Below are 17,896 nucleotides of genomic sequence, written 5' to 3' on the forward strand. Positions count from 1 at the left end.
TTGTTTTTTGCTGATGATAGTTCATAACGATTTGTTTGGCGTATGTAGCATTGTATCATTCTCTTTGCAGAGCTCTGACACTTATATTCAATTATGACAGGCGCACTAAACTGGTTGCTTATTTTCTCATTCGACTTAATATATCCCTCATGTGTCAGAATGGATGTTCCCTCTTCTTGTGGAAGGGACAGAGACCCTGCAGTCCTCTAAAGTTTGATGCCTTAGTTCTGCAAAAATGACATTTCTTATACCACCTTCACAGGGGTTACATACCCAATAGGGCAAATAATCAATGAATAAAATTTTGATAGAACTTACATTTAAAAAAGGGGAAATCCTTACCATTATAAAATGAAAATTACTCATCATTTGTTTTCCCCCTTCCTCTAATCATATCACCAAAATTACCCCTCATTATTCGAAACAATCTTCCCTCTTCTTGTGGGGCAGGCTGAGGACTAACAGGTTCTGTTGAATCCAAAGTATCCTTTTTGGCCAAGAACCCAGTTTCTCCAAAAAGACTTGACATTCCTGACAAGCTTAAGTGACTGCCCATTACCTTTGTGAGAGAATCTAGCCTGCCACCAGCCCTTTCTTTTGATATCATCTCCAAGGCTTCTTTATGAGCTGGATCAAGGGCATCAGGATCCTTCAGCAAGTTCTGAATAACTGGCAGAAGTAGTTCTCTGACATTTGTCGGAGACATTTCTGTCAAGCCAAACAAGACAAATATAGTTATTTGTGCACCTGAAATAGAGGTATGTCAAAAAGCACCTTAAAAATCACTCCAATACACTGTGAATGATGACAAGCATTTTAAATTTTTAAATGGAAGGTTGAACCTTGAAAGGTGTGACCCCTTTATAATCATCATTTAAAGGTGGTGGCACGATAAAAGTGAAAGTTATCTTTATTATCTCTAAGGTAGCTCAAAGACAGTGGCATAAGAAACCGTGAGAAGGGGGTGAAAGGGACGAGAGAGAAGGGGAAAAAGGGAGGAGAGGAGAGGGGTGAAGAGAACGAGACAATGTTCGGGGAAGGGGCATCAATTAAGGAGGGGGAAATGGTGTAAATAGGGAGTGGAGCCCTCGTCATACATTTAATAAAGGCCTGCCAAAGCTTTAAAGCCACCTTAATTAAAGACTAAAGCTCGAATTAACACTAAAGCCCAAATACTAACACACCCCTCCTTTGACTATAAACGCTTTGACCCAAAAAATATCACCACAATCCCATACACCCCTTAGCAGGGTCAAAAAGGTCGGATTCTGGGCCACCTATGTGCCATGAATGTAAAAAGGTATGAGGTCCAAAGAATATACCACCGGCATCCAAAGCACGAATAGCCTCACAGAAGACATCAGCCTTTTCCCGTCTTCGCATGAGAGTGGTTCCCTGAGTAGTTGCACCTGTAAGTGACAAAAGTTTCTGAAGAAGATGTGTGCCTTGTTAAGTCAATGCTTGCTGATAGGGCCTAAACAGTACTTGCTAAACTAGGTAACCCAAACTGAGGTATGATATTTCAAAGGATATAATCTCTGAGGCTGGAAGTAGTCAGGGGTACTGCAATAGCTAATGCACGCACAACAGCAACTGTAGCCTCATGGGAGCCATCTTCTAAAAAGGCATCCATTTGCACCCGTATCTTGTCCACGATCTATTTGAACAAGAGGCTGATTAGGGTGACATGATTACCCAAGCGTATCAAAATGTTCCAACAAACCCCAGAAGTTGAAAACTATGCTTTATTACTCAGGATCAAATCTCCAAATGGAGCAGACTGTATACCACTTCATCCTTGAAATGTTGAGCTACAGCCCCGAAAGCCTCAATACTCGAGTATTTGACTAGAAGATTTGGGTCTGACCCAAGAGTAACTAGTGCAGGGAGTACATCTTGTGTTGCAATCCTTACATCCACGTATGGAACCTGCATATACAGTAGAAGAAGCTTCAGGAATGGAACAAACATATTGGAAATTTTGGAGCAGATGCCCTGAAATTGCAGCTTCACAAGTAGCCAAAGGTCAGCCATTACTGACAAGCACTTTTAAGAGACTAGCTGCACTGATTTTAACGTCTGCATTTGCATTGACCACTAGCTCCCACAAGACACCCACAATGACACTGTGTTGCTCTTCAAAGGTACTGCAACCAAAGGCATGTAAAAAGTCCAGAATTAACGCAGAAAACCTTTAGTTTTGACGACCATCTTATCTAGCATGCACATCCTTGTTCTCGTTTTCAGAGCAGAGATGCATCACACCTGCACATTTTATCACTTGGAATCCAAGGGATGGTAGATGGCACAATTCTAATTACAAATGTGTACATGTCAGTCGATCAATAATCTTTGTTTTACACAGAAAATGGGAGATGAAAGCAGCACATTGCCCAAAGGTTTTCAAAGCAGCCATGCCACAGAAACCATCTATAAATGTGTGCAATTAAATAGATCCATGATCTCTGTTTACATGGGAATGGGAGGCAAAAGAAGCACATTACCTTCGAGGCACCCATGTTGCTTGTTAGACTTGAGCAACTTGCATTTTTTATAATAAAAATGGCTGTTCTCTTGCAGCTGGTGTAGACCTCATTTAACTTAGTGTTTGGACCTCAAGACCTACAAAAATTGATATGGAATTGGCCTTGCTCAAGCGTTTTGGTGTTGTTTTCTACTGAGAAATGCTAATTTGATACGTATCCAGAATACCCACCTTTAAGTAAACCTTAATAGGGTTTAGTTTCTCCCAACCATATATAATCACTCAAATTATGATTATAAAACAGAAAAAATAAAATCATCAATGTAATCATGCTTGCAACTTTAAGTTACTCTTCATTTAGTTATTGTTCCTTCGTAAAGCAACGGCTTAAGAAGGGATATCTCTGCTAATAGGAGGCAGATGCTCCAATGTATACAGAAATTGGGAGGAAGTTGCCAAACTCCTCACTTTCTGCCAAGTCTGATCAATCTTGGGGATATTTTGAAACTAGGAGTCGTTACTTTCATCATGCCTGAGACTCATGCTAGGCTGTTGAAATTCACCAGAAAAACAAGGCACCTGATGAGGTGCTTTACATAGAGCCATCCCCTTGTTCACAGTGTAACTCATGAGTATGTCCAATGGGAAGTCCCTTGGCCGACCAATGATGCAAATCAGAGGGATATGAACATAAGGTAACTCCAAACCTCAATAGTTTGGATGTGATCCCAACGGCTATTATAAGCCTATAATGTGATAAGCTAGATGACAACTGACCGGACTGCATGACCAACCAAACACAACACATGACAATAACCATGGGGCCCCAATGACGATCCCTCGTTGGAGTCTTGCTATGCCCAGAGTTCAACCACCAAACAACAATATGAGCTGATCCTCTAATGCCTACCTGCACCAACTTTTTGTCGCTCGTCAAAGAGCATGTATTTAAGGCAGTATGACTTGATATGCCTACCACCCTCCAACAAACTGAACTATGTGACCTGGCCTCTTTAGACTTTCTGCACCAAACTCACCCGTTGAAACTGACCTTGTCATGCTAATTGTGGACCAATTCGTTTACCCAAATTTTTGCCCTTTGAGTCTCGGATGCATTCTTTCATTAAGACAGCAAGGGGCCTTTATGGTAAAATTCCATTGTAAGTCTCGGATGCATTCTTTCATTAAGACAGCAAGGGGCCTTTATGGTGAATTTCCATAAGTATTTATTCCACTCATGTGGCAAACCAAGTCTCGGATGCATTCTTTCATTAAGACAGCAAGGGGCCTTTATGGTAAAATTCCGTAAGTATTTCTTCCACTCATGTGGCAAACCCCAACTTTCCAAATTGATGTGGACAACAGGCCTGTTCCAAGAAAGGAAAATTCTTATGCTCCATGTTCGAAGAAAAGTCAAGCTTTGAAAGGAGCTTCCAACCTGAGGTATCTGAGACCATCTCTATTTATTAGGTACTAGTTCACCATGGGACGACTGAATTTGAAATACTTCTTTTGACGATCCCTGGAAGTTTTCTTCGAGCAAGGCTCCATGGAGTTTATATTATGCTCAAGGAACTAAGCCTCCCTGTGAATCAAGCCAAAATGGCATGGTTGTGATGATGTCATGCAAAAACATGACCTCATAAAGGGCCACTCTCCTCTAACCCATGCTGCATTATAGTAATTCAAATGGATGTTCTCCTGAGCATGCCACATATGTTGTCCTTGGTATGCCAGGTTGCATCATCATACTAAAAATTACTGAGGCTGATACTCCAAGCTGTGAAGGCATCCACAGGAATTCGAAGGGGAACAACAATACGTAAATCTTCTAGACGACCTGCACGCACACAAATAATGAATGCAGCTAAGGTATCTGACTTACGTACTAGTAGTTTTAGTGAAATGCGTATAATGTAGCTGAGCTTGCACAACCTTCCAACGACTCCTATCAATAAAAGAAGCCACAAGGTACTGATGCAACCTATATCAAAACTATATTTGAAAACTCTAGTCAATGAAGACTAGGGGTCTTTTGTCATAATGAGTTTCTTAGAAACCCTTTCTGCTTCCTAAAGCCATAGTCTCACTAAAGCCTTGATATTTTGGTACTACAATCGATGTGATATTCTCGTCTGTCACCTCCAATCAAACTTACAGGAGCTAGACCTCAGAACAGCTCCAAATAGATTTTGCAAGAACACATAGACATGTAACATGTAATACCATGTATGGTCACAGCGTTCCATAGAATAGCAAGGCTCTTGATAGAGAATTACCCGCGACAAAAACCCTAGCTTGCTATTAAGGTTACAATAAAGAATGGAAGCCACTATGCAAAATCACAAAATATAAGCTGAAATCTTCACTAAGCCTCTAGCAAGCAATACTTTTTGTCAAGTTTCAAAAGGCGCTTCCCATTCTTTGCATATATAGTTGTTGATTGGTGGATTGGTGGCATGCACCATTAACCTGCATTCATCAAGTGCTTTCAGATGGCATGTTATATGTTCATGACATGCCAGTGGATATTGCTACCTCAGTATGACACATGGCATCCTTGCCACATCAATACCTCCGGATTTTGTTATACATGTATCGCTGAAGCATGCAAGAAAGGCACTGTTGCATGCACACCATGTTTACTATCTCTAGAAAAAGTTGGCACTCTCTAAAAGCCTCCTTAGACTTTCTCTCAACTACATTGATCTTTCAGACACTGGTAGCTTGATCTGCACTAGTCTTGTATCATTAAATTTTGATATAATACACGCTCCCACCCATTTCATGTGCTGTTTTTGCATTGATATACTCTCGTTTTCCTTCATACAAGACAACTCATGTGAAAAATACGCTCCAGGAAGTGATGTTTCTGTTTGAGATTAGTCAGCTGGAAGCATCCAGCGCTAAAAATGGAGCTTGTTATTTATAAAGCTAGGAATAATGCTCGAAATCAAGTTGTGGAAGCTAAATATAGTGGCAAGCTTGCTAATCTTACTTATGTCATATGACATTTGTGTTCACTGTGTATAACCAAGCTGTGAGGAAAACATACCAGAGGAATCTGACAGCATCAATTAGCTCTGGAGTGTGTGCTGGGGTTAAAGCACCTTTTTTGAGAGTATAATGTAATACCAAAGCTCTCAAATATTCAGCAAGCTGTCCCTGCATGTTCGGTGATCCTAAAGCTCCTGCTAAGAGCAGTGGAAGAACGCACAAGATTGCCAAGCGATCATCCGTATCTGTTCTGGGTTTCAAGGCTGCCATATTCATTCCCATCATATCAATACATGAACAAAGCATCAGGGCTAAATCGTTTGAACTGTAAAAGACTTATGTTGCTTTACTAACCTTTAACTCGTGCAGCAAGGCTGGATCGAAAATGAGATATGTTTGCATTATCACCAACAGCAGTAAGAAATAGGGGTAGCATGATGAGAGTATGGTAATGGTCACCAAAGCTTCTGCTGATGGCCAGAAGAAGCTGAAAAACATACATTCAATGGTATCAGATTATGTTTATAAAGATTGAAGAGTTCTGGCCCTGAAGCATTACCTTACTCAAACGAGTCCGAAGGGAGTCTTCCCTAGATGGAAGCATGCATGCAAGTTGTAACAATGCTGGCAAACAGTCAATATGAAGCCAATCAAAAGCCGGCCATTCTTCCTGGCCCCTGGAATACAAAATCATTTTGTGAGTACATATTACAAGAAAGTTATTTTGTAAACATGTAATACTCATCATTTAAAAAGATTCCCTACCTGAGATAATCTCGAATCAAGTTCTCTGAAAAAAAAGAGTCATCCTCTGTTAGAATAGGAGCCCCACCAATACTCATATCTCTATAAGGGCATGTCGCCTTCACCAACTCAGACACTTCAGGTAGCAAGTCCGTAAGCATCCTTAACAAGACATCCACATTCCATCGCTCTCTCTCCCCTAAAACTCGCAGATGAGATTCCATAGACCCCTCGACTCCTGATACTGGTGGACAATGCTGGTATACACAGATAGCATAGACAGGACAAGTGCTTGAGCATGTATGGAGCAACAATCCATCAATCGTATAATAATGGATGAAAAGAATAGCATAACATTCTCATCAAAAGTGACCACTCCAATTTTGTATCTGACATAAACTGTGTGATCAACAAATTGGTTGTAGCCTTTCAACTTGAGTTATTTTGCTACTTTAAGCGTTTCTAGGATGACAGAAACAAGAGGTGTTGAAGATCAAGACTATCAGTTCAAGTTTGCTCTGTCGTGCGATACAAAATTGCAATACACATTACACGGATTGTGTGTTCTTGTAACATAACCATACTCTATGAGGAAAATGGCATAAAATGTGTCTTACCCTAGAAACTCTCCTAACCCTGCTCATGTACTATTTATTACCACAAAATGTTACTCCCAGTACCTACACAATCCATTAACACTTCAGTATGACCTATGTGCTATCTCATGAGTATATTTGATACTCTCAGAATATACCTTCTCTACATGTAAAGCTTATAACAAAGCTTCTTCCATTGTTTGATGAGGAAGCAGCCTGATCTATATCAAGCCTGTAACAAGTGCAGAGGAAATGAACAGAAATGGAAGGAGAGAGCCAACCTCACACATACCACATTGAGATGGAGAAGGGAAAACAGAGAGAACTGCAAGTGATCTCAGGCCAAACCCCCACAGCCTGCTGGGGATGACCTCTGCTGAACAATGGGAGAACTGCCCCAACAATGAGATGCACACTAGCGTGGAAGGACTGCTCCACAACCCTGCTCCAAGAGATGGAAGGACTGCTCCAGTGAGTGAGAAGTGAGGGGAGGAGAGAGGTCCATATATAGCCCCAGCCCCCCTAGTCAGCCAGCCTGCTAGGGGACCGTCCAGCCAACCAAATAGGCTGACCCGACAGCACTCTAGGGGCCGACCAGGGTGCCTCTCCTGCATATAAGGGGCTCACCCCCAACCTGCATATGAAGGCTGGGAAACATCCCTCTAGGGCTGACCCGCCCCTGCTCTACATAGAGGCTTCCACGCAGCTCTATAAGGGACTGCCCCCCGGCCTATGGCTGACCAGGCCTGGTGATAGGGCTGACCCAGCACCCTATAAGAGGGGCTGCTGGGGCCTAGTCTCCTGCCCCAAATGCACCTGCAAGCACAAGTAGATCTACCCTCACGGGGGCAGGCACACCCACAACAAAAGCCCTCTCTCTACCTACCCTAGCCTCACACTGGGCGGGCACACCCACAAACACTGGCCCTCTCTCACTAAGGTGACATCAGGAGATGTTGACCTCCAACAAAGCCATGCAGAATAGTTTACACACGTACCCTCCTTTATACCAAAGCAGAGCCCTTATTCCTTCATATGACAGTAAGCCTTATGGAGGCTCCAAGATTGCCAAAATATAGAATTCAAATTTAGATATATTGTCAAGGTTGCAGCAAATACTACTGACCAAGATTGACTGTAATGATTAATTCATAAGGCATGCAGGACAAGATTCAATGCAGAAGCGATTCAATGCAATCACTAAACCAATTACTCACAGCCTGAATCAAATCCTCACGGCCTGAGCAAGGTGAAGCTACAACAGACTGCAAAGTAGCATACACAGAAGCAGTACGATTTGCTCAGGGAAGAAATGACGATAGACAGTAGCACCTCCGACAAAGGTAGCAATAGACATCAAGGCAGTCTCGACATGGTAGAAAATTGAGATAGCCAGACAGCAGTGATTGTTGAAGGTACGGAATGAAGAAAGAGAGAGTGCAGGTACGTAACGAGTCAATAGATCAATAGTCACGTCAAACTTTAGATAGATGATAACACACAAGTACAAAGTACTTGTACCTAGACCTAGGACTAAGTGTCCTAGGTGTCACATAGGACTAAGTGTCCTATGTGGCCTAAAAGGCACTAACACTATAAGTGCCTACACTTATGCCTACAAGGCACATACCATGGCCTATAGGGCATCACTAGAACCACCAGAAGATGGCCTACAAACCCCCCTCCGTGGGATGGGCTGAAGTACTCTGGAAACGTGTCAGAATACCTTGTAGTTTCTGGTCATGGTGGCACATGTTCATCCAAAAGGATATAGCCACCTATGAATGTACAAGGAATGTCAGATCATGTAACAAAGGGAACCAAGTGTAAAGCCTGTCGGAAGACTTCAAACTTGGGACGAGGAAGTGCCTTTGTAAACATATCTGCGATGTCCTCCTCTGTGGGAAGATAGGACAACTCTATGTCTCCTGCTGACAACTGCTCCCAAACATAATGATAGTGAACTTCAATATGCTTGGTACACGCATGAAACACTGGGTTACGCGCAATGGCCAAAGCACTCTGGCTATCAGTGTAGACAATAGTGGAGGATGTTTGGCAAATACCAAGATCTGTAAGTAACTGTCGAAGCCAAACACACTCTATTGTAGCGGTGAAAGCTGCCCTGTACTCAGCCTCACACCTAGACGTGGCAACTGTCGGTTGCTTCTTGCTGAGCCAAGAAATACATGAATTGCCAAGAAAAAAACAATTGCCAGTATGCGACACTCTGGTGTCGGAACATCCTGCCCAGTCACTATCCGTGTAAGCATGCATGGTGAGTGAACCCTGATCACCATAGAAGAGGGCTAAATCCTGAGTGCCTCTGAGATATCTGAAGACTCTCTTCACTGCCTGCCAATGCTGTGAACTGGGCATGTGCATGAATCTGTTGAGCTGAGATATTGCATACTACAAGTCAGGTCTGGTGTGACATAAATAAATAAGGCATCCAACAGCCTGCTGATAAAGAGTGATATCACATGGTGGGCTCCCATCATGAGCTGAGAATTTGAAGCCAGGGTCCACTGGAGTAGAGATTGGCTTGCAATCCTCAAACTGAAAACGATCAAGGAGCTGTCCAATATACTTGGACTGAGACATCATGATACCCCCCTCAACATGAGCAAACTGAATGCCCAAATAATAATGGAGCCGTCCCATGTCTGACATGTCAAAAATCTGCTGCAAATCAGCCTTGAAAGCTGCAATTTGCTGAGTATCTAGGCCCGTGATAAGCATATCATCCACATATAAAATCAGCACTAAAAAATCAGATCCACTCCCACGGACATAAAGAGTGGGTTCTGTGGGACTATTCTGAAAACCAAGGGATAGTAAGTGTGCATGAATTTTGGCATACCATGCCCTGGGTGCCTGCTTCAAACCATAAAGGGCTTTTCTAAGCCGGCATACCTTATTTTCAGAATTGACAACCTCAAAGCCAGGAGGTTGTGTGACATAGACTTCTTCCTGCAAATCCCCATGAAGAAAAGCGGTCTTGATGTCAAGTTGGTGCACTTGCCAATGATGATGGGCTGCAATGGCAATGACACATCTAATGGTAGTAATCCTGGATGTGGGAGCAAATGTCTCCTCAAAGTCAATGCCTTGTTGTTGGGCATACCCTTTTGCAACAAGACGGGCTTTGTATCGATCTATGCTGCCATTAGATTTCCTTTTTAATTTGTAGACCCACCACGTTCCAATGGCATGCTTGCCGGGAGGGAGATCTACTAATTCCCATGTGTCATTTTTGGCAATAGATTGTAACTCAGCTTTCATTGCATCCATCCACTCTTTGCTGTCAAAAGCATCTTTATGGCACAGAGGCTTTTCATTGCAAGCTGTAGCAAGGAGTGCAAACTCAAGAAAGTGACCATGTTGTCTATTCCCTGATCTTGTCCGGGCAGCAAAAGGCTGATCTTGTTTGCTGTCTCTCAATGTATCAAGAAGCCATCTGGGAACTTGCCTTTGCTGTCTATTGACAGCTCTTTCTTCAATGATTGCATAATGAGTAGTGGGATCATCTTGTGCCGGAAGAGAAACCTGCAAATCAGCATGAGGTTGTGGCTGATTATTGCTTAGTGGAGGGCCTGCATGAGGCTCATGTTGCTGGTCAAAATCCTCTTCTGATGATGGCAGAGGTAACCAGGATTCAAAGGCATCAAACATGTCAACATCTAGCTTTGCCTTGCAGTCCACAAGAGGAGAAGCTGAATGTTCAGCAAAGATCACATCTCTACTGACAATAATCTTTCCAGTATTTGGTTGATATAACCTATACCCTCTGCTCTCCTGGCTGTAACCAATGAATATGCATTTGATTGCCTTGTCATCAAGCTTATGTCTCAGCTGAGATGGTACATGAACATATGCAAGAGACCCAAAAACTTTCATGTGTGAAAGTAAAGGCTTCCTGCCTTTCCATGCTTCATAAGGTGTAATAGTCTTCAATGCCCGTGTAGGTGATCTATTCAGCACACAGTTGGCACACATTACTGCATCAAGCCAAAATTTATTGGGCAAAGACTTGGCCTTAAGCATGCATCTGGCCATCTCCATTGTGGACCTGTTTTTCCTTTCAGAAACAGGATTCTGCTGAGGAGTGTAAGGAGTAGTGCATGAGTGAATAATGCCCCGTGAGGATAGAAATGCATCAAACTTCTTTGACATATACTCACCCCCCCTATCTGTGTTGAGGGTGACAAGCTTGTTTCTTGATTCATTCTCAACCATATTCAGCCATCTCTGAAAGCATAAGAAAACTTCAGATTTGGCCTTTAAAGGATATACCCAACAATACCTTGTGAAATCATCAATGAGAGTCATGAAATACTTGTATCCTCCAATGGCATTTGTCCTCATTGGGCCACAGACATCACTGTGTACTAGCTGCAATTTCCTTTGTGAGAGTTTGGGACAATTCTTTTGAAAAGGAAATCGATGCATCTTACCCAAAAGACAACCCTCACACACATGTTTGGAAACTGTGTGAGTCTGAGGTACATCATTTGCCATCTGCTGTGAATGTAGCTTTGCAAGAGCTCTATAATTGAGATGGCCCATTCTCTCATGCCAAAGATGAGTTTCAGCAAGTTGTGAATCCGAAATAGCCAATGCTTCAATAGAAACTGCAGCTGGATGATGATCAAGGTGATAAAGCCCTTTTTGCAAAGTGCCAGTGAGAACTATGGCATTGTCATCACGAAGATCATATACTAGGCATCTGTAGCCATCAAAAATTACTCTGAAACCTGAAGTAGCAATTGCTGAAATTGAAATCAAGTTGACTTCAATGCCGGGCACAAAAAGAACATTTGTCAGAGTGACAGGATGGCTGGAAATGGATGTGAGCTGCAAAGCCTTGCCTCTTCCTGTCTGCTGTGAAGCAAATGCATGATCAGGAATTATGGCTTGTCTGTTAGCTCTACTTTGCTCTTCCTGCAAAAGCAAAGTAACTAGCTGGTCAAAAGAATAGTGGTCTGGATTACCCATGGCCACTAATCAAAGGGTTGTAGCAAACCCTTGATATGTATCTGGCAGTCCATTCAATGTGGTACTGACAAGCTGTGAATTTGGCACCACCTCATCAATGTTGGCAAGTTGTTCCATGAGGTCCTTGACCTTTGTCAAATATGCATCCATTGACTCACCTTCATTCATATTCACTTCCTGTAATTGCCTTCTCAAATATGCAACACGAGCTTCATTGCGAATCTCATAGAGAGAAGCCAATTTATCCCAAGCATCATTTGCTGTCCTGCAAGACCGGATGTGTGGAATAATGATTCTCTTGCATGATAAAGCAATGCATGAATGTACATTTGCATCTCTTGCATCCCATCTTGACTGTTCTTGAGTTGGAAGAGCAGCGGCAGGAGTGCTAGAGGAAGAGGCATCAGGAGGAGTACCCCCTGCAGAAGGACCAGCAGTAGAAACAACCACTGTAGCATTGGCTGGCCTCAGATCAGCCCCAGAAACAATATTCCACAAATGCTTTGCAACAAGAATATGTTTCATGAGATAAGACCACATCGGATAGTTGGTGCCATCCAACTTATCATCTTCACGAAGAACTCCAAATAAATCTTGATTGTTCCCAGCCATAGCAACTGTGCTACCCTGAAAAAGACCTGAAAACCCAAAAGCCTCAAGGCTATCACTGCAAAAAGCTGGCTGTTCCAAAAATGACAGCAAATATCTGCAAATTTCTGACCCAAATCAAAGGGCAAATGCAGATCTGACCCAAATGTGACTGTGACAGGCAATGTTCACTGCAAAAACAGCAAATTTGGCAAAAGCCCCAAATTTATTGAGGGCAAGTAGGCCAAAAAGAGGGCAAATGCAGAAAAGCCCCAAATTTTACTGAAATTTTTGCAAATGTGACCCAATGTATGCAAATCTGACTCAATGTCCTGCAAATGTAACTTAATGTCCTGCAATCTGACCCAATGTACTGCAATCTAAACAAGAAATTACAGACCAAATCCCAAAACTCCAATATTTTTGCAAGAAATTGCAACCAAAGGAGGTGAAAAGAACTGAAAACCCCAAATTTGCCAATGTCCTGCAGAAGCCCCAAAACTGCAAATGTTTGTAGATGACTGCAGTGAGACCCAAAAAGAGTTATAGCAAGCAGGAACCAAGAACTTGGTTCACAGCCAATGCCAAAACGGAACCTGTAGGTAGATTCGCACGTGTGAAACTGTACGGAATACCCAGAGTAAGTACAAGCTGTACGATCAGGTGTTCTACATGTACATGTGTACGGAAAGCTGGTACAAGCTGCTGACGACTGATCTGTAGGTATACATATATGGAAGATCGTACGGAAAACATGTACCTTGTACGGAATATGTACGATGCAGGTACCTTGTACGGAGAAGTTCCTACGCAGGTATAGTTGTACAGAGAAGTTTTTGCACAGGTACAGTTGTACGACGTAGGTACCTTGTACTGAGAAGTTCCTGTGCAAGTACGGTTGTATGGCACAGGTACCGTTGTACGGCGGATCTATCGCTGTAGGTGCTGTTGTACGGAGCAGGTGCGACGGGCAGAACAGCTAGTGACGTAGCTGGGCGGCAAGATTCGGGATCTGTACGGAATGTCGTACAATCGTACGGATTGTACGGATGGAGCGCAGGCTGTTGAAATCTGTGAGTGATGCAGATCCGGAGGCAGGGAAACAGGTCCAGTAGCGCTCTGATACCACTGAAGGTACGAAACGAAGAAAGAGAGAGTGTAGGTACGTAACGAGTCAATAGATCAATAGTCACGTCAAACTTTAGATAGATGATAACACACAAGTACAAAGTACTTGTACCTAGACCTAGGACTAAGTATCCTAGGTGTCACATAGGACTAAGTGTCCTATGTGGCCTAAAAGGCACTAACACTATAAGTGCCTACACATACCATGGCCTATAGGGCATCACTAGAACCACCAGAAGATGGCCTACAATTGTGAGAGAAACGGGGAAAGCAAGCATGGGGTTTGAGGCTGCAAGGGCATCACATAGAAATGAGCGCATCTTGGGAGGATACTCACGCCGAGAGGATACTCAAGCTGCCACGGGTGGATTTGAGGACAAGAACTTGAATAATGAATTTACACATGTTGTTTAAATAATATTCTACAGTTCATTCAACACATGCAGGCTCCAATCATTGCAGCATTTCAAACTCCCCCATTTTTATCCCCTAGAAAAGAACTTTCCATTACTGCTTGAGAGAAAAACCAACCATGCAAATCAGCGAACCGTGTGATGCTGATTATGGAAAAAAACAGTGACCATCAACCACCCTGTTTTCGGAGAACCCAATTCACTCCCTAGGGAGTCTTTCAATCAGGAGCCGAAATGAGGAAGAGTTACTAAATACACTATTTTGTAACAACTCCAAGGATTTTTGGCACAAGTTCCTTGAGTGAAAATCACCCTCACCTCTCACCGATACCCGAACTTGGCACGCATATGCATGCAGCCTTTACGATGTCCCACACCAGCCCGCCCCGGATCTCGCTGCCTCTTCAAAGCCAGTTTTGGGCCCCTCACCAATCTCCTTACATACCTAGACCAGAGGTGTCTTGCTGCCTTCCTTCACGAGGCACTTTGGCATAGAGAGTCTCTACTCAGGGCGCAGAGACAGGCTTCCAACACACAGTCCGATCTCTCTCAGAGCAGGATTACTGAGTTTTTCCACTCAGACGGTATGGACCACACAGCTCCTGCCAGGAGACGCAGCAAAGACCCAGAGTCTGAGACACGCCACACTTGACAGCGGACGGACATGTAGATTACACTTGGCGACCTCCCCTCCTTGTTCAGATCTGGAGCATGATCCACAGGAGTTACAGTAGCTTTGGTCAGATTAGGGTCATCGCCAGGAGACCGAGACGGACTGCACCCAAACACAGCCACTAGCGCTCCATCATGGGCTACACATCATCACGATCTCACCCTTACCTCGAGTCCCCTTGAGACCTACACCATCATGAGGTCACATTGTACACATTGCACTTATGAGGACGATGTTGATGACACCACTAATGCTATATGACTGTATTTTTTAGAACTTAAGCATGGGTGATGATGCTCGCTCAGTAGCTCCACCCTTCTGCTTGTTTGTATCAGATTTTTATCAGTCTCATAGACCCAACGGTCTTTCGTAGACTTTAATAATCTCTCTCTCTCTCTCTCTCTCTCTCTCTCTCTCTCTCTCTCTCTCTCTATCTATCTATCTCTTCCCCCACTCTTGCCCTCTCATCTTCTCCTTCCCTCTTTCATCTCCCAACTTCTGCTATCTTCTCACCCTTCTCTATACCCACGATTCAGAGTATTTGCATAGCTTGGATGATGCTTGCAACATTATACACAGAAGATTTTTCCTTGTTTGAATTCTTGAGACAGCTTTCCATGAAGCTTATTGAGTCCAACCTTGGACAGCGACAAAAACTTTAAATACACAACGCAGCATTAAAGATATAGTACTTCTACTTTGCTAGAAAGCCCCCAGAAACATTCTGATACTTAGCTTTGGTTTAGCATAAGGAGACGGTTAAGTTCGTTGCTTCCCGTGTGGCTTCATCTCTAAAAATCCCCTATCTTATGCATGATGAATTAATTTACCAAGCGTTTTAACTAAGGCACACAATTGGCAAACATCTAGATGGATCCACAAACATGCCCAAGCTCATTCTCTAAACAAAACCAAGAGTACAGTCTTAACCTCATCTGCAAAGCTAAAAACCACAACCTAGATACTATGTCAGGGGTTGGCTACGACAGCTCCAGTAATGAACATCGCATCTTGGGATGATCCATTCTTGGTCATTACCGATGCAAGCAATGTAGCCATTGGGGCAGTTTTACAGCAAGAAGAAAGACATGTGGCATACTACAGCAGAAAGCTCAACCCTGCAACAGACATGTGGCATACTAGAACAAAAAGCTCAACCCTGCCGAAAAGAATTACTTGATCTACGATAGAGAATTACTCGGCGGCATCCAGGCTTTAAAACATTGGAAGCCGTTCCTTTATGGATGGACCTTCACGATCAAGACAGACCACGAAGACTTAAAGTGGCTGCAAACAATATATAGCAGAGAATATATAGCTCCTAGTGGAGCGATCGGCAATCTCGATGGAGTCAAATCTTCTAGCAATTCAGGGGCATGATTGAGTATGTCTCTGGAAAGAATAACCCCGTTGCCGACGCTCTTAGCAGGAAAGCCTCCATTCAAACATACAAAAGGCCACTGTACTAGAGATTCAAGGGAAAACAAAGTACGCAGACTCCGCAAAGTTTGACACTCAATATCATTTTGCCTCGACTCTTACACACGGCCATTATTCAAATTTCAATCCAAGATGGATGGTTATTCTACAAGCAAAGACTTTGTGTGCTCAAAGACAAGCGGCACGCTCTGCTCCATGACACCCTCACAGGTTGCCATAGAGGCATCAATAGTACATTGGAGAAACTAGGACCAAAATGCGGAATAGCTATGTGCAGAGATACCAAATCTGCCAGAAGATAAAAGTGTCCTATTAGAAGGTGGCAGGATTGCTTCAACCCTTACCGATCCCCAAAGGTCCTTCACAGGACATCACAATGGATTTTATGGGACCCCTTATCTGCAAGCGTGTGAAACACTCAATGTCTAACCATTGCTGATTGTTTTAGTAAATTTTGTATGCTTATTCAGTGCAAGCAAACGGCTAGCGCAAAAGACGTAGCCCGCTTATTTATCAAGTATTGGTACCTGATTGGAGGATTGCCACATACCATTACCACGGACAAAGATTCCAAATTCACCTCACATCTATGGAGGGCTCAATTCGCAAACTTTGGCACCAAGCACCAGATGTCCAATGCTTTTCATCCGCAAACAAACGGGCAATCAGAGGTATATAATCAATTGGCTTTTGATGTACTAAAATTGTATTGTCATGATGCGCAATCCAAGTGGGAGCAGTACCTTCCATTAATACAAGCCATATTGAACGATACCTATTCTTCAAGTATTGGGTGTACCCCGTTTGAAGCAGCTTTCGACAGGAGGTTCTCTTCACTTCTCACCAAGATGATATTCCCATCTCTCGAAGCCAATAAAACTACATAATCCATGGCCGGATCACGGAGTTACCTAAAGACCACCTCGCCAAAGCACAAGCAATGTACACGCGACAAGCCAATAAGTCCTGATGAGATGTCAATTATAAAGAAAATGATTGGGTTTATCTAAGGATTATAAACAAAGGCTAAAACAAGTGGGCAAACGATGCCCTAAGTTATCCTTCAGAAGTTTTGGACCATTCCCCATCATTAAGAAGATCAACGACTTCTCTATGAAGCTGCGGTTACCAGACAATTGGATGATGCATAATGTCTTTCACATGGCATGGTTGAAGTCGTATTTGGCCCAACACTTAGTGCTATTACAGATGAGCAGCAGCCCGAGGTGATCAATGATGCAAAAGTCATTGAGTCGGAGCAAATTCTCCTCCACAAATGGAAGCATGGGTCAGGACGCTGGATCCGTGGATTCTACATGTGTCAACCAGAAGTCATTGAGCCAAAGCAATTCTCCTCCACAAATGGAAGCATAGGTTAGGACGCCAGATCCACAAATTCTACATGAAGTTTCGAGATCAAGGCACCCATGAAGCGGTGTGGCTAGACGAAGGTTTCTTCCACGAGTTCCCACAGATATTGGCAGCTACCGCCATGCAGCTACCGCCAAGTTAAGAAGGGAATGTCACATGCACCCCTACATTGGGTGCAAGGTGACAACACGCTGCATTGACAAAGTGCCAATAGTTCCTATGATAGGATATTTTGTTGTACGCCAACCCCCGTGAGCCCTTACGAGCTACATAGGTCAATCTCTCAGCCTTAGGTCAAGTCAAAAGTCAATTCCTTGTTCACTAGTACCCGTTGGAGAACAGTCAGTCAGTGTTTCTATCTTACAGTTTTATCTAGGTCTAGGTCTCAACCTAGGGTAGGAGCCCAGAAGGGCCCCCAAGGGCTGGACCAAGGTTTGGGGACAGGAGCAACCAAGGAAGGAGC

General features: G+C 43.3%; 1 protein-coding gene across 1 annotated transcript in view; it reads right to left on the reverse strand.

Annotated features, from left to right (window-relative positions):
* Positions 1–223: 223 nt before the first annotated feature.
* The window catches only part of LOC147899374 (HEAT repeat-containing protein), a 65,525-nt gene continuing 47,852 nt past the window's right edge, over positions 224–17,896 (reverse strand). Inside the window, exons 12-20 of the mRNA XM_087378100.1 lie at positions 6,248–6,483; positions 6,042–6,159; positions 5,837–5,969; positions 5,541–5,745; positions 2,042–2,147; positions 1,789–1,929; positions 1,532–1,657; positions 1,323–1,437; positions 224–708 (exon numbers count right to left, since the gene is read on the reverse strand). Of these exons, the coding sequence (XP_087234226.1) occupies positions 359–708; positions 1,323–1,437; positions 1,532–1,657; positions 1,789–1,929; positions 2,042–2,147; positions 5,541–5,745; positions 5,837–5,969; positions 6,042–6,159; positions 6,248–6,483 (1,530 nt within the window). The 3' untranslated portion in view covers positions 224–358. The remainder of the gene's footprint in view (positions 709–1,322; positions 1,438–1,531; positions 1,658–1,788; positions 1,930–2,041; positions 2,148–5,540; positions 5,746–5,836; positions 5,970–6,041; positions 6,160–6,247; positions 6,484–17,896) is intronic.

The sequence above is a fragment of the Dipteris shenzhenensis genome, chromosome 8, assembly GCF_047967505.1.
Source record: "Dipteris shenzhenensis isolate YYH24624 ecotype China chromosome 8, Dip_SZ_1.0, whole genome shotgun sequence".
NCBI lineage: Eukaryota > Viridiplantae > Streptophyta > Polypodiopsida > Gleicheniales > Dipteridaceae > Dipteris > Dipteris shenzhenensis.